Source organism: Paraphaeosphaeria sporulosa (genome assembly GCF_001642045.1).
Source record: "Paraphaeosphaeria sporulosa strain AP3s5-JAC2a unplaced genomic scaffold CC84scaffold_2, whole genome shotgun sequence".
Taxonomy (NCBI): Eukaryota; Fungi; Ascomycota; class Dothideomycetes; order Pleosporales; family Didymosphaeriaceae; genus Paraphaeosphaeria; species Paraphaeosphaeria sporulosa.
The window spans coordinates 47275-66097 of NW_017253361.1; the positions used below are offsets into that span (position 1 = coordinate 47275).

An 18823-nucleotide genomic window follows, 5' to 3' on the forward strand; every position below is an offset into this window, starting at 1 on the left:
TTTGACACCAGCACCGTTGAAAGAAACGTTGCCTTCGTCCACAACCCTTGAGACCTCACAGAGTACGTATCTTGCACTATGGGGTAAGCGTATCTTTACATCGTCTGGGTTCGAAGCTCTCATTTCAAGATCGACCTTTTAAAGAGCTCAGACTTGTCATCTTCACAAACCTGAGACTCCACTGACCGGCGCTTGTAGAAACACAATGACCCTCGCAGTGAAGGGAGAGCGTGCCTTCGAGCGGCAAGGCGAATACATCCGCGAGAGGAGAACGGGTAGCAAGGTAGCATGGATACCACAAACTTCCAATATGCAGTCACAACAACAGAGCGGCTCGCGCAACACTGGGTCCCCAAGCCAAGGTGGCAGATTGCAGCAAAAAACTAGTAAGAGCAGTGGTAGCGGGTCACAAAAAGCTCCAAGCGGAACTAGAAGTGAGCATTCTCGGTCGCCTATGCCAGGCAGAGCGCTATCAGCGGTCGGACTAGGGATACAAAGTGCGGCTTCGAGTAGCTTGGGAAGATCAATTGGACATGGAAGGCGCAGGGGAACAGGATATGCCCCATCATGTGGAAGAGGTTCTCCCAGTAGACTTGTGAGGGGTCGAGGTGGCTACAGAGGCCGTTCAGGAGGGACAAGTTCGTAGTGATGTCCTCTTGACTCTAGTACGAAGCTACAGAGAGTTTGATGCCTTGACGGAGGTGATTCACCGATAGCCTGTCATAAATACCGCTTATTTTGTAACGTCAAGTAATGTTCCAGCAGACCCTGGTTCTTCATCTTGTGATCGAAACTTGCATATTGTACACAAAAGCCGAATTTTCATTACGCCAACTCAAGAACTTCACAGTCGATTCCTGCGTTACTCCGAAAAGTTCTTGGAACTCACTGTACTCGAACCCCCCCACCAATCAATCATTCATTGTATTCACAGCAAACGTACAAAATAAAGAATCCAATGCACACATTCACACTTGAACTCAGGACGTCCCAATTCAAACAGCGAAATTGGCACGTCACAGCTACCTAGGTATAAAGCATACATAGTCGATACCTACCTCTGATGGTGGTTTCTCCTCCCAACAAATTATTGACCATACTAAATAACGAATTTCTGAAAATCTTGATCTCGCATCAGATAATAAAACATCACAATGGCTTTCCTGGACGGTCTCATCGACCTAATGGTTCCCCTTAAAGCAGGCCGATCCTCCAGTAGAAGTCACCAGGACGGTGGGCTTCACGCCGCAGCAGTTCGATTCCAACAGGCCAATGGCCACTTACCACGGGGTTCCAGGCCGAGCCCTGGGTTTCCAGCTGGATTTCCCAACGGAGCAGGTCCAGGTGGGCCTCCTAGAGCACCAGTGCCGCAGTTTGGCACACAAATGAGATTGATGGGGAACTCGAGAAGGTTGAATGGGTATGAAACAGACCAGCCAGAGGCATTCAGACAGGGTGGTGGGCGACGAGGGCCGGGCCTGCCAGCTCTCAATGCGAACCACTTCGCTGCCGTGAGAGGCAGTGAGCAAAGTTCACGTAGAGATGGATCGCAAGGCGGGCGATCGAATCGGGGAAATAGTTCAGGAGCAATTTCGATGCGTGGTCGGTCAAGCGCATCGAGAATGGGTCGATCGCAGGGAAGCCGGCGTTGCAGATAAATCAGATGGCGAGGAGTATTGCGAATCTGGAAGCCTAACTAGTTTTGCACGGAAGTAATCTAATGATCTTATCACACAGTCTCTGGAAGGTATAACCCAGCCCCTGAGTCCGCGCTAGGATGTTTATTTTCTACATTGTATGTTTCGTACACCTAGTCCAGTCATCACACTGCAAATTTGCACTAGACACGAACCTGGATTATTGAACATTGTTCACTTCGAGATCATGCTTCGTTCTATGTGAATGTCAGTGGCTGATTGTTATGGCTAAGTTCTTCAATAGTCTGTGCATTTCATGAACAATTTACCACGTACGACATATTATTCCTCCAACTTTCACTACAAAGCTTTGGACGCTTCTTTGATTCTCTGTGCTTTCAGTCATAGCCACTGCAGTGAAGACTCCCGGATTTGCTGCAAGAGATTGACTGATTCCCATTGACTTGCATATGTCGTGCTGTGGCATCATTTGCATGGCCATATCTACTGTTTGTCTTCTGCTTACCCATCTGAATTTCCAAAACATACTGAATTTGACTTTCAAAGTATCTTAAAATTACAACATCTGCACAACGGGTCTGTTTGGAAAAAAGAACGAGGGGCTTCGCAAGTCATCATTGGACATGCTCCAATTTGAAGACGGGTCTGTCGCACTGGTGCCTTAAGGCCACCGACCAAGCCAGGCCAAACTTGAGAGGTGGCGCCGCGATGGAGTCAGTCTGGTTCCGCGCGGAACCAGGGTGGTCCGAATCAGCGATCAAGCAAGCGTGTACACTGAGCGTTTTGACGCCAAAAGGTAGTTGCGCGGCAGTGTGCTGATGTGCATGTATGATATATTTACCTATTTTCGAACAACATGAGTCTTCGCTTCCTTCTCAGCGCACCTTGCCTTCACTGTCTCCGACATTTCTTTTCCAAGCTCGGTATCCAGCTTCGCAAACCCATTTATCACGCCCTCCTGATCGCCTACCGTAGACTCTTGACTCATCTTCCATTTGCCACCAATATCCGAGATCTCGATTTGTATACCGATGATTGCCTTTTTTAGTATCTCGATGTAGGACTCTGGCGCATCCTCAACGGCCCAAGGGTTCTCCTTGTTCCCCATTGTTTCGACTTCGTTGTGGTTCGTCAGATCACGGATCTGCTTGTTCAAAAAAGTGTGTGTAGAATCAGCCTTCGTCTCGTAAAAGATAGTTGCGCAACCGTACACTTGCACAGCAGAGTAGTTCCAGGTAGGAACAACTTTCCCCGTTGCTGGCTTGGTTCCGGTATAGAACTTGGGGGTGACGTAGTGATGGGCCGGGCCATTGAAAATGACGAGAACGTCTCGAGTGAGAGTATAAGAGCCATCCGCATTGGTCAGACCATCTCGAGTTTCTTTCGCTGCCTCAATGAATGATTTCGCTTGGGGGTTCGCTCGCGCAATGTGACCGCGAAGTGTTCCTAGCTCCGTCGTGCCTTCGCCATCAGGATTGTCCAAGACCCATGGAATGTGACTGGACTGGAGGGAATGGAAAGTATTCGAATCGAGAGCCGTGGTCAAGAGTCCCAGTGGGTTTTCTTTAATGAATTGGTACAAAGTGGGAATGTGTTTTTCAGCGTGAATCTCCCTGAGATACATGGTGAGTTCTGCGTCGCGAATAAGTGTCGTGGATATGGTATAATATAGTACCATAAAATGATGAATCCAGGCTGCGGCTAATAGCGGCGCGCGTAGAGCGTCTGTAGGTTTGTCAGGTAAAGGGCGTGGCAAAATCTTCGACCAATCAACATCTTTCGATTGGCCAATTTTCCCCGCGATGCATCTGGCAGTGAACTCCGCGTTCGCACCAACAACAACACCCATTTATCGTATATATCACCTTACGACTTCAATTACTGTGGAGCAGGTCCTGTCCCACTCCCAAGCTCGTGTTGCTGGGCAACGTTCGTGAGAGTAGACATTGGACAAGATGGTGCGTTGGTGGCTAACGCCACTTCAAGTACTATAGTGAAGAGGATACCTATAGCGCATCGATGTTCTGCAAAAGTCATTATTGGTGGTATGCATCCTATTTCATCGACTCAAGCGTTCTATCTCTTCGACATTGCAGTGGCGAAGCGCGCAGATGATAAGATGCAAAATATCTAGCATGTCAATCTGCGTCATTTGGACCCTAACCCCGGAATACGATCGTGAGGCTGAGACGCATACGGTAAGCGATTAGGTGAAAAGAATGGAGCTCCTTAGGACCCATTACCCTTCAGACATCGCCCATTGCGAGGAACTACTGTCAGCTCGATGCAGCCCATCAAATTGCCACCCTTCTCTGTGGACGAAGAGCTCGTCCACCCACAAGCGCATCTGCACACCAAAGAGACAATCTGTGTGCCAAACGAGCCATTCATCCCAGCGTCCAACAGCGATGTTCAGGCATTCCTCTGTCGCGAACTTGAGTGTACTGTCCTCGACGAACTCGCGCCATCGTTCTTCATCTTCTGCAAACGCCGTAGCTCACATGTCAACACGCTACATGAGTACAGCAGCACAGGTAGCCATGTGACCGTCTCCGAGGACCCGGGCCTCCACCTCGTTCGAAAGTACGATGTAATATTCATCAAACCAATTCCTCACTGCCTGTTGAACTTCAACTTCTGGGTCTCATATCTTATGCCCGGGCACGGTGGCTCAGGTGCGGGGCAGGATCTCCACGATCCCGCGAGGCTGAAATCCTCTACCCGCTCAGCACTTGGCTTACTCAGAACCTATGGCTATCTCATCAGACACGAGTCTGACTTCCTGGTTGCGAGGAGCAACCATCTCATCCCCAGAGATGTTTCTTACACCCAATTCCAGTACTTCATTCATCCATTTCGAGAACTTCCAGACTTCGTCGTCTCGCCGCGCTATGAGTACGGCCACATCCGCATGACGCGCCTAAACCTTGCGATACGCATCTTGCGACCAAAATCCACCCGAAAGATCTTTCCATGGTCGTACCATAAACTGTACTATCATTCCGGGCAATATCTGGCCAAATTTGCAGCACCTCTGTTGTTTCTCTTCGCATCTTTTACCTTGATACTCTCATCGATGCAAGTGGGTCTTGCGGCCAAGGAGACGTATGTTGACGGAGTATGGGACGCATTTGGGGCTGTCAGCTATGTTTTCTCTATTTGTACGCTATGTACCATTCTAACCATTGGAGTCTTTGTAGTTTTGGGCGTCGGCACTTACGTCCTCAATCGAGTAGTCATTGGCTGCGTGGTCAATAGAAAATGGAAGGCAAGAAACCAATCATCTAGAGATGTAGAGATTGAGGCTAGATGAAACTGAGGTGGCTCACACAACTGAGTACTAGTACTATAGAATTCTGTCATTGGTAGAGCATGTCGATCTTTGCACGCTAGGAGACACCGCATGGAACGCCTTTCAGGTATTTTGATTCTGAATATTGTACATTCATTGTTATGCAAGCAGACTGGAATTGCCGCACACCAAGCGACTTGTATCAAGCACGCGAGCAGAGCGTCCAGGAACTATCGCATGCCACTTCCAAAAGACTGTCCATACATTTTATGAATATCACCTTACGGCTCTTTCTTTCCAGTATCTGCATTATTGTAGCGTTTACCCGTGTCCGCTAGCTTCTTTGCCTCCTCTCGCGACTTCCTTATTTTCGGATCCACGTACCCATTCATAAGCAACTCCATCACAGCACCATCGCTATACGCATATGGTTTATTTTCGCTTCCGTAGCCTGTGATTCTGGTCGCTTCTTTCGCGCTCACATTCTGTCGTTCTTTCTGTTTTCGCTCCTCATTCTCGGCTTTCAGCTTCTGCCAGAATGATGGCTTAGGTGAGGCCGAACGGGATCGCGATTGCGAGGCAACCGACGGAGATGCTGCAAACAAACAAGATTTATTATTGTACTATTTTCCCTCGGCCTTGGAGACTTACGAGGCACTAAAGTTGTGGAAGAACCCTCTACTGACGGGACTAAGGTGTTCGTGGTGGAAGAAACGAGAGAGTATATTGACTTGCCCTTCGGAGGGGACCCTCCCTCTTGTTGTGGTGGCATATCAATCAACAATGCATGACACAGGATCATCATCCAGACGCACGAGCTCCGATGTATCGCAGTATATATGTTGTAGGCAGCCTTGATCCTGCGAGGCTATGCTGATCTACGGAAACGCCCGCCAATGGTGGCGGTGCATCATGTATACCTTGGCGATAACCACTACTAGAATACCCTCCAGAGCACGAAGTAGGTACAGGAATACCCAAGGAAATCAATACGAGTGATGATGAGCTGTGCTCACTATGATAATAATGAGTGCGTCATCTCACTGACAAAAACTCGCTTGAGCCTGCCAACAGCTGGCTCAATCCCCTTAACCCTCCATCGCACCCCCATGTTATGATATTCGCTCGAAATCTAGGTCTCAAGACATACCTGCCTCGTCCTCGCCATCGCCGTCGATCTCTGTCTCGATCCCGCTCGAGGTTATCAACCTTCCTGTCACCTGTTGACACATATCTATAACTAAACTCTACAAACACTTACGCAAGACATCCGACCGGACATCTACAACCGCTCCTCGCATTCTGCAACTCGCAGATAAAGTGAAACTCGCATAATCTCTCGCTCATGGAGTTAGCATAGCAGTCGTTGCCGTCGACCATGCGGCCGCTGGCTCGTTTGCAAACTTTCCTGGTCGCGCCATCGTTCGTCTTCCCGCCCTTTTTGGCGATGCATTTGCAGGTGACGGAGGGTGCTGTGAGCAAGAGGAAAACACAGAGGCTCAAGAGAACTACAGTTGTGGTTAATTTCACGGCAGGAGACAAGAGATGAAACTCGAAGTAGTGTGTGAGATATGCGTGGAGAAAGGTAAAATTTTGGGTTTATCGGTTTGGAGACCGAAAATTTAGAAAGAAAAAAAAAAAAAAAAAGGGCAGATGGGCGCTAGCAGTGAGTGTGAAGTGAGAAATTAGAGCTGTCAAGCTAGGTGACGTGCAAACGCACATGTTGATAAACGCAGATCCAAACCTCTTCACACTCCACCGATTGTTCTTGTGTGGGACTTCGTTCATACATCAGCTAAGAAGCCCACGTAACGTGTGATCTTATGTTCATAACTACAACAAAGGACTGTGAATGAACTCAGTTATGCCATGTATTGACAGCATGTATAATGTTTAGACCGACTTGCAAAACTCGGGCTGCTAGGCTTAGTATGAAATGGTAAGAGTGACGGGCCGAACGTAGTAAAAATGGGCGAAGATAACATAGCGTTCCTGGAAACTACACCCCATCGGGACGTATGCCCTGTAGACTACTGCGCAAGGCGCGCTAGCAATTGACATGTGCGCCCTGTCATCAAAACGATGTCAAATTCTGAGAATTAGATTCCAGAAGGCACTGCAACATGCGGTATTTAGACAATTACATCTCCTCTGGTGCCAGCTTCCAAAGAATACATGAAGTTAGCTTGCCGCACATTTCGCTATTTGCCACCCTCCATTCATCACGGCGCATCATTCACGACGAGCCCACCCACCATGTCCCCTCTCGCCAACCCCCAACAATACCTCGACAACGCCCGCATAGCGCCCGAAGTGTTCCAACTCCGCCCCGACTACCGCGCCCTCCTCCTAGTAATCACAAACATCCCGCCCGCGCCCAGCGACGCCCAGAGCGACGCCCTCCTGCAAGAAGCCGAAGCCTCCGCCAAAGCCGCACTCGCCAAAGCCCCCGTCACCGAGATCCCGCACGTCAAAGCCTGGCGCTCAGCCTACACGGCCTTTGGCGCGAAGCCCAAAAAGACGCCCAACAGCCTCGAAGCCCTGACGCGCCGCGTGGAAAAGGGAGGCCTCCCGCGCGTCAACCGCCTGACTGACATCTACAACGCCATCTCCGTGAAGCACCAGATCCCGCTCGGCGGGGAGGATCTCGACAAGTACTCCGGGGCACCCTTCCTGGTCCGCGCAAAGGGCGGCGAGAAGTTTGAGATGAAGGCAGGGGGTGAGGTGGTGAATGAGCCGCCGATTGCGGGCGAGGTTGTGTGGTGCGATGAGGAGGGTGTCACGTGTCGGGTGTGGAATTGGAGGCAGGGCCCGCGGACGGCGTTGACGGATGAGACGAGGAATGTGTTGATCATCATGGATGCGTTGGAGGCGTGCAGCGACGGGCAGCTGGATGCTGCGGCGGACGAGCTGAGCCGGGTGTTGAGCGGGCTGTCGCCGGAAGTTGAGGTGCGGCGCCGGCTGTTCAAAGCATGATTGTAAAGCTTGGAGGGAGTGAAGAGTTCAGCTACCTACCACTATGGTTTTTCTAGTGTATGCTACTCATTTACATCAATTTGGTACCATACCAATGTGGGAACGCGTCTGCTTTCGGACCGTATGTGTGTACCTTGTTGTACAAGAGCACTTTCAGATACACCACGCACGACTCTCCCTCCTGCCTTTAGTCAAGGTTAGTTGCGACCGTACGATGGTATCAAGCATCACGAAAATCTAGGAGACAGTTGTAGAAGGTGAGAATCGTCATTATACTATTAACAAATGCAGCAACCCGCCACGAAGCGCGCATAAACGCTGCGGTTCACCCCACCACATCTCAACACCTCTCTCCTCCCTTCGCTTGAGCTATGATCTGAGCGGTCCCCGGGAACGTACCGTTCACGAGGCAACATCCCTGAAGCAACGCCTAAACCTTCTCGGTGACCTGCGGCTCATCGTGGATGCTGCGCTTGCGCTCCTGGTTTGCGCCGACGTCGGCCAAACTGAGCTTGCGGCCATCGGGGCCGACATTGTCAATCTCTGAGAATTGAACCTTGGGGCGGAACTTCTTCGACTTCCAGGCCTGGCTGACGACGCCGTAGAGTTCGTCGACTTGCTCGAGGGTGAGACCCTTGGTCTCGTAGATCATGAAAAAGCTGGTTGCGCGTGTTAGCCAGGGTTCTTGCTCGCAGGGTTGGGTATCGACTTACACAAAGGCGATGCACACGAAACAGAAACTGCCCCACACGAAGAACACCTTCGAGCGCAGGTTGGCGTGGTCGGCATCTACCATGTAGGGGGTTGAGTACGCAATAGCCCAGTTGAGAAGCCAGTTGCTGGCGGTGGTCATGGAAAGGCACTTGGCACGGGCCTTCAGCGGGAACATCTCGCCGGTGACGACCCAGGCGACCGGGCCCCAGGAGCTGGCGAAGAAGAAGATGTAGATGCACACGAATGCGATGGCAGCCTTTTGGGCGGAAGTATTGATGTTGCCCGCGTCAACGGATGCATCAGCGGTCATACCGACTGCGCCCACAATGAACTGGCAGCAGCACATTCCTAGCGAAAGATTAATGACTGCCACCACGAATGACCAAGGTTTACATACCAATGGCCCCCATCAAGAGGAGGTTGCGTCGGCCCATCTTCTCAACCAAGTACAGACCGGGGAAGGTGGATGCGACGTTCACCGAATTGGTGATGACCTGGATAATAAAGGCATTCTCGAAACCAGCGTTCTTGAAGTATTGAGTACCGTAGTAGACTGCGCTTCGTTAGTGACTATCCAGCCCTTTCCATCCCACGCTCATAGACGTACAGATGAAGTTCACACCCGTCAGCTGCTGCAGAGCCTGGAGCATACATCCGGTGATAAGGCGCTTGCCCAGGGTTCCCTTGAAGCATTCGATGTAGGTGGATTTTCCGAGAGACATCTCGTAAAGATGGTTGGCCTGGACTTCGTTGAGCTCCTCAATCACAGCGGGGTCGTCCACAGGAAGACGGCGCAATTTCCCAAGTGATTTGGCAGCTTCGTCATAGCGGTCTGTCTTGATGAGGTAGCGTGGGGTCTCGGGCAGGAAGAAAAGACTATTCTCGTGTTAGACGTGAAAGACTGGATTTGCAAGTGCGCTTACCCAATCACGAGGATCAGCGACCACAGGAACTGCACTGCGACGGGAATGCGGTAGGAGCCAGAGTCATCACGGTCCTTGGTGGAGTTGTTGACAATGGCCGCAAGGAACAGACCGATAGTAATAGCAAGCTGGTAGGCGCCAACAATGGTGCCTCGAATCCACTTGGGAGCCGTCTCGGACTGGTACATGGGAACTAAATCCTTGTCAGTTCTACCCGTACACGTAAACCCGATGATCGAACCACGACTATTCGGCGCTACTGTGGATCGATCGATCCAACCGGCCATACTTCGGGATTGCAAATGATGGGATGCGAGACTCACTCAAAGCAGAAACAAGACCGACACCATAGCCAGCGAAGAAACGCCCGGCGATGAAGAGGGGTTGCCTGACAGCAGCGGTCTGTAGAATGACACCGAGATTGAAGACCAAACCGGCAGCCGCCATAAGACCCCATCGACGACCAAGCAAGTCACCGAAAGGTGCAGCGGTGAGAGCTCCGAAGAAGGTTCCCGCCGAAAGAATAGACACGATCAGGGAGTCTTGGGATGCTGTAAGTGTGCCATCGGGTTCGGTGGAGAATTCCCGGAGCCAGAAGGGCATGGCCAGGATACCACTGATTGTGCCAGTATCATAACTGTTTCCGATTAGCTGTTGGGGACTGCTGTTGTTGCTGAGGCTACTGACCCGAAGAGAACACCTCCAAAGGCCACGAACAGGCCGATGAGGATCGCGGGCCTATCATTGTTAGAACGATTACACAGCACCACCGTGGTGGAGCTTACCATGCCTTGCCAGGCGTGTCCGGGGGTGGGGTGAGCATGAACCTGCCCATGTTGGTCGTCTTGGTGATGATGGTAGGCTCTCAAGAAAAGGTACGGAAAAGTCGCGTGCACGCGTCTTGGAAACAGTCCCGTGGGCACAGGCAGCTCTTTATCCCTCCCGTCGCAATGGAGGCCCCGCAAAGTGCCAACCCCTGCTAACAAGCAGCATCACGCTACTCGTCAAGTCGCCGCCCATGGGGGCGCGTGCACATCGCGCCCAATCCATATGCGACGCGATGGGCCTAGTGATGCAGCGGACCGGGAATCAACCATGATTCGATTCGCCGTGGCCGATGGCCATACCCCAGAACCAAGAGTCTTGTCAACGTGCAGACCTGTGACCACCTAGGTCAGCGGCAGAGCACGAGCATCCAGGATGCTGCAGGGGACCAATAGGGAGCATTGTCGGGAGTTGGGCTAGACAAAGCAGTGCTGGTGGCGCGAGCGAGATGCAGCCAAGCGAAGGAAAAGCTTCGCACGTCTCTCTTCCTGTTTGGACACTACGTATGCCAAGCGCGCAGCTCGCGAGATATATGACGCCTCTCGACAATGCGCTGGAGGCTCTGGGGGAGGGGGACCATGAGGAAGACAGGCGCAGGAGCAGAGGCACCGTGGTGCATGGATGCCACGATATGGACATGCATGTAATCCTCTGCACAAGCCCAACAACAGAGCAAGAAAGCGCGCATCCAAGCCACCGACGATGGTTCCATTGTCCTGTAGGACGCCATGTCTTGACCGCATGATGCATGGTGCAGAGGTCGAGACAGGCTCGCCGAGAGCCAGCCAGTCCAATGGAGCTGCTGGGTACGGGCCGGTCGACTGGGCGTGCTGAGGCGGCTCGTGGCAGCGTCGGAGCCAAGCGGCTCCATGGTGAAGTCGGCTGGCATGCCGAGCAATATCGCCCGAGCGCTGCGGTCAGCGTTCACGCTGCATCTGTGCGTGGCGGTTCCAGCAGCCCGAGACGCGGTTCCAGGGCGAAGGCGTTGCCGTGGCCCAGACGACGAGGGCCTGCTCGCCACCGAGGCGTTCGCGACGGCTGCGAAGCGCGCCCGCCATCTGACCGTCACATGAGGCCACGGATGTCGACGAGTGCAGTGAGCTGGCCAAGCTTCGCAGGCCGGGGCTCCACAACCAGAAGGTGCCATTGCCAACCCCCGCGTTGCCCGTCGCGGCTAGCCGCCTCCACCCGCCGCTTGGCGTCTCCAACGACAGCTCGAGCTCTCCGCAGCCAGCACACGGCACCGAATCCTGACTTGGGGATCACCCGGGCTCGCCTGGCTCAACACGCACGAGCCCCTGCTCCAACGCGAACCATCTCGGGCTGGCAACATGCAGTGCGCACCGCCCGCGGCGGACGTGCGTGCGCCTTGTGCAGAGCCTCAGTTTTGCTGTGGTTGTGTTGTCGGACCGATGACTCGCGCAGCCTGGACACGGGCCGGGTCAGTCCCAGGATGCAGAACTTGGGCGCAATTTGCAGAATTTTTCGCCGCGCCCCTGCTGGCGTTTCCTCGATTGGAGACCCCATGGGACAATCACCCCGGAGATTATCTGTTTCAGCAGTCGATGCCGGCAGCGATCGCACCACAATGGCACATATCGACGATCCTCGGAACCGACTTCGGCTCCAACCAGCTACCATGGCCACCAGCTTCACTTGTCTTCAACTCGCAACAACAGTCGGCATCAAAACAAACATGTGCAACGTCCAGCTTGGCAACCTCAGTCCACGTACACCAGCCCCACTTGCGGCTCAACTTCATCGTGTCGTGCGACGCCCGCCCGGTCCCGTGACTTGGCATGCCCGATCCAGAATCATCATTCGTCTTGGCCGCAAAACTTGACGAGTTCGGCACTTGAACCTCGGATATCGACCCACATGCGGCTCACGAGCGGCATGCGGCTCTTTGTATGCGGCTCAAAATCAAGCCCACATGCTGCCTAGCTCCTATGCTTAGCCTTCTGGAAGCGTCGTGGAAGTCCAACATTGGCCTGCAACCACGACCGCGTCGTGCACGCCAAGTTATCATGGTCCACATCGTATGTTCAGAAACCCAACAGCACTCGTATTCTGCGGCGCCGACCCCCGTAGTCACTCCACACAATACACCTGCGCATTCCAAGCTCCACAGAGGGGGCTGTATCTCGATGCGAAGCCCGCGGGGAGATGAGTACAGCCCATGGGGAGTCGCACGCGAGTGCATGCCAATCCGCTTTGTGGATAGCAGCCGCGCTAGCTCTCGCATTGAGAAAGTTTTGCATGGCCTCCTTTCAAACGATACCGTGTGAACTTTATTGAGCACTCGTAGGTCGTCCTCGTGTGCAAGCACCTCGCCTGACGCTGGCACCTACTCGGCTGCCTCGCGGCCCAACAAAACATGGCATCTTCCTTTGATCGTGATCCTGAATATACGACTACCACAGCTGTCTGCTACTTGCTCACCGTAAGAAAGTCATACATTTGGCTTTCCAATCTGACTTCAAAAATGGCTGCAATGCGCTTTCAGCTGGCAGTGTTGCAGCAATCACTTTCTCAGACTCAAAAAATTGCGTAGACGTAACCGAAGAAGACCTTGACCATGAATAACCCAGCAGCGACCTGGAACGCCGACCACAAGCTCCTCCAGCAAAGACCACGTACATTGCCACCAGCTGTGGTCCTGTGCTCATCCTTAAGTTGCAGACAATATAGAGTCCAATTACGAAGACGTAGTACATATCTTCCCGTCGGAGGAGAGCTCTACCTAGCACTCAGGCAGAAGTCCAACAATCTTAGTTCTCTTTTCATTCGGAAAACCACCTATCCATCGCGTCTGTCGGTATGAACCAAAGACAGGCCACTTACACAGGACTGCCGGTTCGCACGTTTCAACAAAGAATGAATGAACATTAGAGACGCGCACAGCCAGAGCCAGGTACCCCTCCTTCCCATCGCTCATCCCGCAACCTGCGTTCCGCAAATTTCAATTTACTCACTCTATCCACCAACCCAATGTCCCAACGTCCCAACACCATCAGTGCTCTACATGCACTTCCCTATCCCTTTCGCATCAAGTCTGACGTCTGGCCGTATCCTCAATCCGCCCCTCACCCTGATCCCACTAAATTCCACTCCAGCGATTCGAACTCCTCAAACCCAGACTTCACTTCCTCTCCGTACCCACCATGCTCCATCATGCCGTCTTCTCTTCTCACACAATCACAAGGAGCCCATGACAACACGACGCATCACTACACGATATCTTGACAAGTCGCTGGGGGCCAGGCATCTCTAGACTCCGGCTTTCGAACAAGCTGCCATTACCTCGCGGCGATTATCGAAGGGCCGGCAGCTTCCGCTACATTGACCAAACACATTCCCAGGCAGTGATGGCAAAGCCCATGCTACAGATTACCAACATGATATCCACCACGCCGATTCAATCCAACTCAGTCTAGGGCAAGCTTCATCTCCCACGATCCAAGTCGGGCGAACTAAACATCCGAAAACACTTCAACTTGGAGGTGGGCAGACGAAAGGGTTCCTTGGTGAAGACGCTGCCACCAGCGCGCATATTCACCCCGACTCCTCTCTGAACCATGATGCAGGCTGCACGTACCAAATGCAGTGTGTTGATTACGTGCTCACCCCAGGGTTTCTTTCGCCATCGCATGGTCATCGGACATCAGTCCAAAACGGATGTAGATGCACTCAGGGTCTTTGAAATCCGCGCAGTGGCCACGAGTCTAGAATCCTCGTAGAGAAAATACTTCATTTAGTGTGCTGCCACTGCCAAGGCTCTCAGGGCAGTGCAGGCAGGTCGAGCATGTATGCATGTATCATAGAAGAGGGACGCTAAAGCTACACTACACCTATATCGACTTCCGCCCAGTCTTCTTCTTCGGCGTCGAGCCCGCCCCGCTGGCCTTGGCACCCGCATCCGCCTTCTTAGCTTTCGAGCCATTCACCTCCTTCTTAGCGGGCGCCTTGTCTGCGGCGCCTTTTGATGCAGAGGTGCCGTTCTGGCGCTCCTTGGCCTCGGAGCCATTCGCCTCCTTCTTCGCGGGCTTCTCGCCTGCCGCGGAAGTGCCATTCTGGCCCTCGTGTGCTTTGGCCTTCTCCCTCGCCGCCTTGGGGTCGGCATTGGGATTCTTGCCCTTCTTCCGCATCTGCGCGCGCTCCGCCCGCTCCATGTACACCTGGTCCTCCTCGTCGTCCCAGCCGCCAAAGTCCGACTCCGATTCCTCGTCGTTCTCGGGTACGGGCCGCTTGTCCACGTACTCCTCTTCCACAGGCGGCTTGCCAGCGGACGTGCCGTTGCTCTTGCTGTTGGCCTTGACCATGTTGTGCGCGCTGACGCCGCCCGCGAGCACCGCGTTCGCGGGCGTGGCGGCCACCTTCTTGAACTTGGCCACGAAGAAGCCGTCGACGTTGTACGCGTGCGGGTAGTACCGGCGCGTCATCTTCATGGAGGGGTGGAAGATCTTGCCGCCGATCTTGGTGAAGCCTTCCTTGCCAAACACGAGCCCCGTCTCGACGAGCTTGACATTCGGCCGCTTGTTCAGCGCGTACTGCACCACCTGCTCGTTCTCCTCGACGGTGACGGAGCACGTCGAGTACACGATGTAGCCGCCCGTCTTGCTGTGGTGGTCGACCGAGTCGATGGCGGCGAGGATGAGCTGCTTCTGCAGGTGCGGGAGCTTCAGGAAATCGGCTTCGGTCTTGTTGGTTTTGACCGAGGCGTCTTTGGCGATGACGCCGGTGCCGGAGCAGGGCGCGTCGAGGAGCACGCGGTCGAAGCCGCCCATGACTTTGGGGAACTCCAACGCAGAGTAGTTGCACACGACGGTGTTGCGGACGCCGAGGCGGTGGATGTTACCGATGAGACCCTTGGCTCGGTCTTTGTTGGCGTCGTTGGCGAAGACGCAGCCGGTGTTCTTCATCAGCGCGGCGATGTGTGTCGTCTTACCACCGGGAGCAGCGGTCATGTCAAGGACGCGCTCGTCTTCTTGCGGTGCGAGAGCCATGACGGGGAGGAAGGAGGAGGCGGCTTGGAGGATGTAGTGGCCGGCGAGGTATTCGGGCGTAGCACCCAGCGGGACTTGCGAGTCGAAGATCTGCAGGCCAACCTTGCTCCACTTGCCTACGGGTTCGAGCTGGACACCGCGTTGGATGAGCGATTGTGCCAGCTCTCGCCTATGCGTGCGCAGAGTGTTGGTTCGGATGACGATGGGTCGAGGTGTCTCGTTGGCTTCGAAGAAGGCGAAGGCCTCGCGCGCAGGGAAGAGGGAGAGCAGCTTATCCGCAAGAAACTCTGAGTAGCCGTAGTAGGCGCATATATCCTTCAGCAGCTGGGCCCTGTATTCTGTTCTTGACCGACCCTCTTCCGCAAGATTCTTGAAGTCGTCCAAAACTCTGATGGTGTCGTTTAGCCGCGTCCTCAGCAGCTGCATGTCCTGCGTCACGAGGTTCGTGATGGGCCGGCCCTCTTCGTCCTCGTCGTCGAGCACCTTGGGCCTATCTCCCGCAATGTTTGTCTGCATCTGCGCTTCCTCCAACTCTGCTGCCGCTTCGGCCTCTCGGATCGCGATCTCCATGTCGCGTTTGCGCGAAAGCCCCTCGATGTTCGCCGCCGTGAGCTTCTCCTCGATGTCGTCGTCGTCCTCATCGTCGGACCACATGGCATTCTTCTTCATAGGCTTCTCATCGTCGCCCGAGTCCAAGACAGACCCATCGTCGCCAAACTCGTCGTCTTGCAAATCCAGGTCGTCCAGGTCCTCCGAATCTATATCACTGCCCAGCGCATCGAGCCGGGTCACTTTTGCGTCGAGTCCATCCTCCGCATCGTCGAGCTCCTCATCCGAGATGTCGTCGTCAGACTGCGGCGGCGGCGGTGCAGCCTTCTTGACGGGTTTCGCTTTGCTCTTGGCGCCAGCCCTGCCTGGATTGACCTGGGGTGCCTTCTTCGGCTTCCTGTCCTGTGTCTTCCTCTTCTTGGGCTGCTGCGCGCTCACGGGCGCAGGCGGTGCGTCTTTGCGCTTGCGGGTGACGAGCGACTCGTCCAATGGGCCCGGCGGACCTTGCTTGATCATGCGGCGGCCTTTGCCCATGGTGACGGTGTTGCGCGAGGGGTTGTTTGGGCAGTGCGTTGACTGTGTTCTCGACGCTGCGCAGCGCGAATCCGCGCAGGAAAATTCACCCAAAATTTAGCGGGACCGCCGCACTGACCGCCTGCAGAAGAGCGTTGGCGTGGGCTACGCTGGACCGAGGATTCCCCGCGGCGTCCCGCACTGAGGGCGTCATCGCTGGTGCGCAACCAGAGAGCTTCCTCAGTGCAGTTGACGTTGTGTGTTTGTCCCTGGCAGGCTACTCGGAAAGGTACGATGCTTGACATCTCAGCTTACCGCTATGCTCATCATCCAGCAGAACTCCATCCACAACAATCCCCCACCCCCCGCCCACAATGTCAGAGCTCACCTTCTGCAAAACATTCCTCACCGCGCTCGACGCGCGCCCCGTCAAGCTCTCCTCCGACCACATCGCCGACGCGCGACAATACCCCGATGGCGCCGTCGTAAGCGCCCCTCCCCTCCCCTCCCCTCCGTCGGCCTCACTCACACGCACAGTTCGTCCTCCCCAAGCTCCCCCCCCCGCCGCACCCCGCGCGCCCCAGCCCCAAGACCCTCCCCCCACAAGATGCCTCGTCTTCCACCCTCACCGTCTCCCTCAAACCCATGAAGCCCTCCCACCCTACCGTCACGAAAGATGCCGTCGCCCCCGCCGCAACATCCATCTACGACCTCAAGTCGGCGTACGCGGCGCAGACCTCCATCCCCCCGGCCAAGATAAAGATCCTGTACAAAAAGAAGCCCGTGACGGACAGCAAGACGGTGGCCGAGGTGGTAGGCGTGGATGCTGGCGCGGAGGTCGAGTTTGGGGTTATGGTGCTGGGCGGGGCGGTGGCGGGAGGTACGCCCGTGCAGAGTCCGCCGGCGGTGGCGCCGGGAGAGGAGGAGAAGGGGCTTGCAGGAGCTGTTAACCAGGGCACGAGTAAAACGGAGACGCCGGGGGCGCAAGGACCGAGTGGGCAGGCTGTGGTGAATGCCGAATTCTGGGACGACTTGAAGGGATTCGTGGTGCAGAGGATACGGGATGAGAAGGAGGGGGATAGGATGGTAGGTGTGTTTAAGAGCGCGTGGGAGAAGGCGTAGCGTTGTCAGATCATGGTGGAGGAAGGAAACGGAACAAGACAGGTGAGGATTCGTATACATCAGCGAGCATACCTGTAGGGTTAGGGCTAGGGCTGGAGCGCGGATCGAACGACTTCACGCACGCAACAAAGATACCACACGCGTAATTCCATCAACCAATGGCAATTTCACCGCTCTATCGCTCATCGCGACCACACATGCTGATGATACCGTTCACAGCTAACACCCTCGAACACTCAGGATTCCTGCTTATTTCACATCATACGCACATCTCGAGCACTGGAAAGCCTCCCGCGTCGCCACGAGAAGAAAGCCAAAGCGTCCGCCGTAGTTCGTCACGTCGTGCACACGTCTCTTGCCCAGCTTCGTCAAACGTTGCGCTTAGCGGCCCTTGGAGACACGGGTGAGGATGCTGTCCCACTCGATGTCGTCGGCGTCGTTGGCCTGGATGTCGGCGGCGAGGCCGTTGAGAGCGCGCTTGATCGCTTCCTTGGAAGAAGAGTACATCATGCGGGGCTGCACTCCATTAGCCCTGATCCCTCTCGCCCTGTTCCAAACTAGGTAAACTCACGTATTGCGGCGCATCATCGGGGCACCACGAGATGAACGTGATCTTGGAGCGCGTGCCCTCGCCGCTCTCGAGCTCGTACGAGACATCGTAGACGGCGTAGCGGCCGCCAATGCCCTCCTTGCCCTTCTTGTCCTTGCTCTTGGCATTGATGAGCTTCTCGCGGAAGGCCGACCAGTCGTCCTCCTTGGACGTCTCCTCGACGACAATCTCCTTCCAGTCGTCGCTGATCTTGTAGATGATGTACTTGGTATCCTTGCCCAGCTTGAGCTCGTTGAAGGCGCTGATGCACTCAGGCGCTACGGAAACACTGCGGGATGATTAGTGTTTAGGGATATGAGGGATCAGATCAGATAGCTGGGCGGCGTGAGGGGCGAGCGCGCGGTGGGCGGGAGTGCCGTGGGGGCAGTGCGGGGCGGTGTTTGCGTGCTGAACATACCCGGATTGAGCCTGCGCGGAGCAAAGTCAGCATCGTCTGCATTGGTCCTCGAGGGCGCCCTTACCATAATGTCGGTTGAAAGATGTGTGAGGTCGGAGAGACGAAGGAGTAGGCAGCGCTTTATCAGTGGTCTGGCACTAGTCAGCGGCTCCGGCGTCAGCGGGGCTCGAGGGGTAGAAATAGCAGCTGCGCATGTAGCTGCCTGGTGAACTGGCGGGAGAGCTTACGTCGGGTCTGG

The 18823-nt window shown here is 54.6% G+C and overlaps 11 protein-coding genes across 11 annotated transcripts; 6 read left to right on the top strand and 5 right to left on the bottom strand.

The window, feature by feature from the left end:
• Positions 1 to 205: 205 nt before the first annotated feature.
• On the top strand, positions 206 to 646 carry CC84DRAFT_1171798 (uncharacterized protein; the record flags this gene model as incomplete). The annotated part of the gene is made up of 1 exon (XM_018179930.1): positions 206 to 646. The coding sequence occupies one exon, from the start codon at positions 206 to 208 to the stop codon at positions 644 to 646; it is 441 nt and encodes a 146-aa protein (XP_018039551.1).
• Positions 647 to 1154: 508 nt separating this feature from the next.
• Positions 1155 to 1658, top strand: CC84DRAFT_1171799 (uncharacterized protein; the record flags this gene model as incomplete). Its single annotated transcript, XM_018179931.1, has 1 exon — positions 1155 to 1658. The coding sequence occupies one exon, from the start codon at positions 1155 to 1157 to the stop codon at positions 1656 to 1658; it is 504 nt and encodes a 167-aa protein (XP_018039552.1).
• Positions 1659 to 2272: 614 nt separating this feature from the next.
• Positions 2273 to 3308, bottom strand: CC84DRAFT_1193119 (uncharacterized protein; the record flags this gene model as incomplete). Its single annotated transcript, XM_018181275.1, has 2 exons — positions 2543 to 3308; positions 2273 to 2432 (listed from the first exon to the last, which is right to left on the bottom strand). The coding sequence occupies exons 1-2, from the start codon at positions 3280 to 3282 to the stop codon at positions 2273 to 2275; spliced, it is 900 nt and encodes a 299-aa protein (XP_018039553.1). The 5' UTR covers positions 3283 to 3308.
• Positions 3309 to 4068: 760 nt separating this feature from the next.
• Positions 4069 to 4752, top strand: CC84DRAFT_1076815 (uncharacterized protein; the record flags this gene model as incomplete). The annotated part of the gene is made up of 1 exon (XM_018173729.1): positions 4069 to 4752. A coding segment is annotated over one exon (684 nt), but the record flags the coding sequence as incomplete, so codon positions are not given.
• A 345-nt stretch (positions 4753 to 5097) lies between these two features.
• Positions 5098 to 6480, bottom strand: CC84DRAFT_1202002 (uncharacterized protein). Its single transcript, XM_018181745.1, has 4 exons — positions 6212 to 6480; positions 6101 to 6170; positions 5871 to 5965; positions 5098 to 5545 (listed from the first exon to the last, which is right to left on the bottom strand). Exons 1-4 carry the CDS (start codon positions 6249 to 6251, stop codon positions 5232 to 5234), a joined length of 519 nt encoding a protein of 172 aa, XP_018039555.1. The 5' UTR covers positions 6252 to 6480; the 3' UTR covers positions 5098 to 5231.
• A 699-nt stretch (positions 6481 to 7179) lies between these two features.
• Positions 7180 to 8119, top strand: CC84DRAFT_1160406 (B3/B4 tRNA-binding domain-containing protein). The gene has a single exon (XM_018177493.1). The coding sequence runs from the start codon at positions 7207 to 7209 to the stop codon at positions 7924 to 7926; it is 720 nt and encodes a 239-aa protein (XP_018039556.1). The 5' UTR covers positions 7180 to 7206; the 3' UTR covers positions 7927 to 8119.
• Positions 8120 to 8356: 237 nt separating this feature from the next.
• On the bottom strand, positions 8357 to 10386 carry CC84DRAFT_1084578 (general substrate transporter; the record flags this gene model as incomplete). The annotated part of the gene is made up of 8 exons (XM_018174060.1): positions 8357 to 8585; positions 8640 to 8988; positions 9038 to 9193; positions 9248 to 9516; positions 9564 to 9756; positions 9887 to 10200; positions 10251 to 10301; positions 10349 to 10386. 8 exons carry the CDS (start codon positions 10384 to 10386, stop codon positions 8357 to 8359), a joined length of 1599 nt encoding a protein of 532 aa, XP_018039557.1.
• A 750-nt stretch (positions 10387 to 11136) lies between these two features.
• Positions 11137 to 12231, top strand: CC84DRAFT_1171805 (uncharacterized protein; the record flags this gene model as incomplete). Its single annotated transcript, XM_018179932.1, has 1 exon — positions 11137 to 12231. One exon carries the CDS (start codon positions 11137 to 11139, stop codon positions 12229 to 12231), a length of 1095 nt encoding a protein of 364 aa, XP_018039558.1.
• A 1720-nt stretch (positions 12232 to 13951) lies between these two features.
• On the bottom strand, positions 13952 to 16633 carry CC84DRAFT_430660 (NOL1/NOP2/sun family putative RNA met). Its single transcript, XM_018186223.1, has one exon. The coding sequence runs from the start codon at positions 16475 to 16477 to the stop codon at positions 14240 to 14242; it is 2238 nt and encodes a 745-aa protein (XP_018039559.1). The 5' UTR covers positions 16478 to 16633; the 3' UTR covers positions 13952 to 14239.
• A 197-nt stretch (positions 16634 to 16830) lies between these two features.
• CC84DRAFT_1212654 (uncharacterized protein) lies at positions 16831 to 17578 on the top strand (the record flags this gene model as incomplete). The annotated part of the gene is made up of 2 exons (XM_018182470.1): positions 16831 to 16941; positions 16994 to 17578. The coding sequence occupies 2 exons, from the start codon at positions 16831 to 16833 to the stop codon at positions 17576 to 17578; spliced, it is 696 nt and encodes a 231-aa protein (XP_018039560.1).
• Positions 17579 to 17798: 220 nt separating this feature from the next.
• CC84DRAFT_430552 (uncharacterized protein) lies at positions 17799 to 18744 on the bottom strand. The gene is made up of 4 exons (XM_018186222.1): positions 18650 to 18744; positions 18586 to 18596; positions 18150 to 18456; positions 17799 to 18094 (listed from the first exon to the last, which is right to left on the bottom strand). The coding sequence occupies exons 1-4, from the start codon at positions 18650 to 18652 to the stop codon at positions 17960 to 17962; spliced, it is 456 nt and encodes a 151-aa protein (XP_018039561.1). The 5' UTR covers positions 18653 to 18744; the 3' UTR covers positions 17799 to 17959.
• Positions 18745 to 18823: the final 79 nt, after the last annotated feature.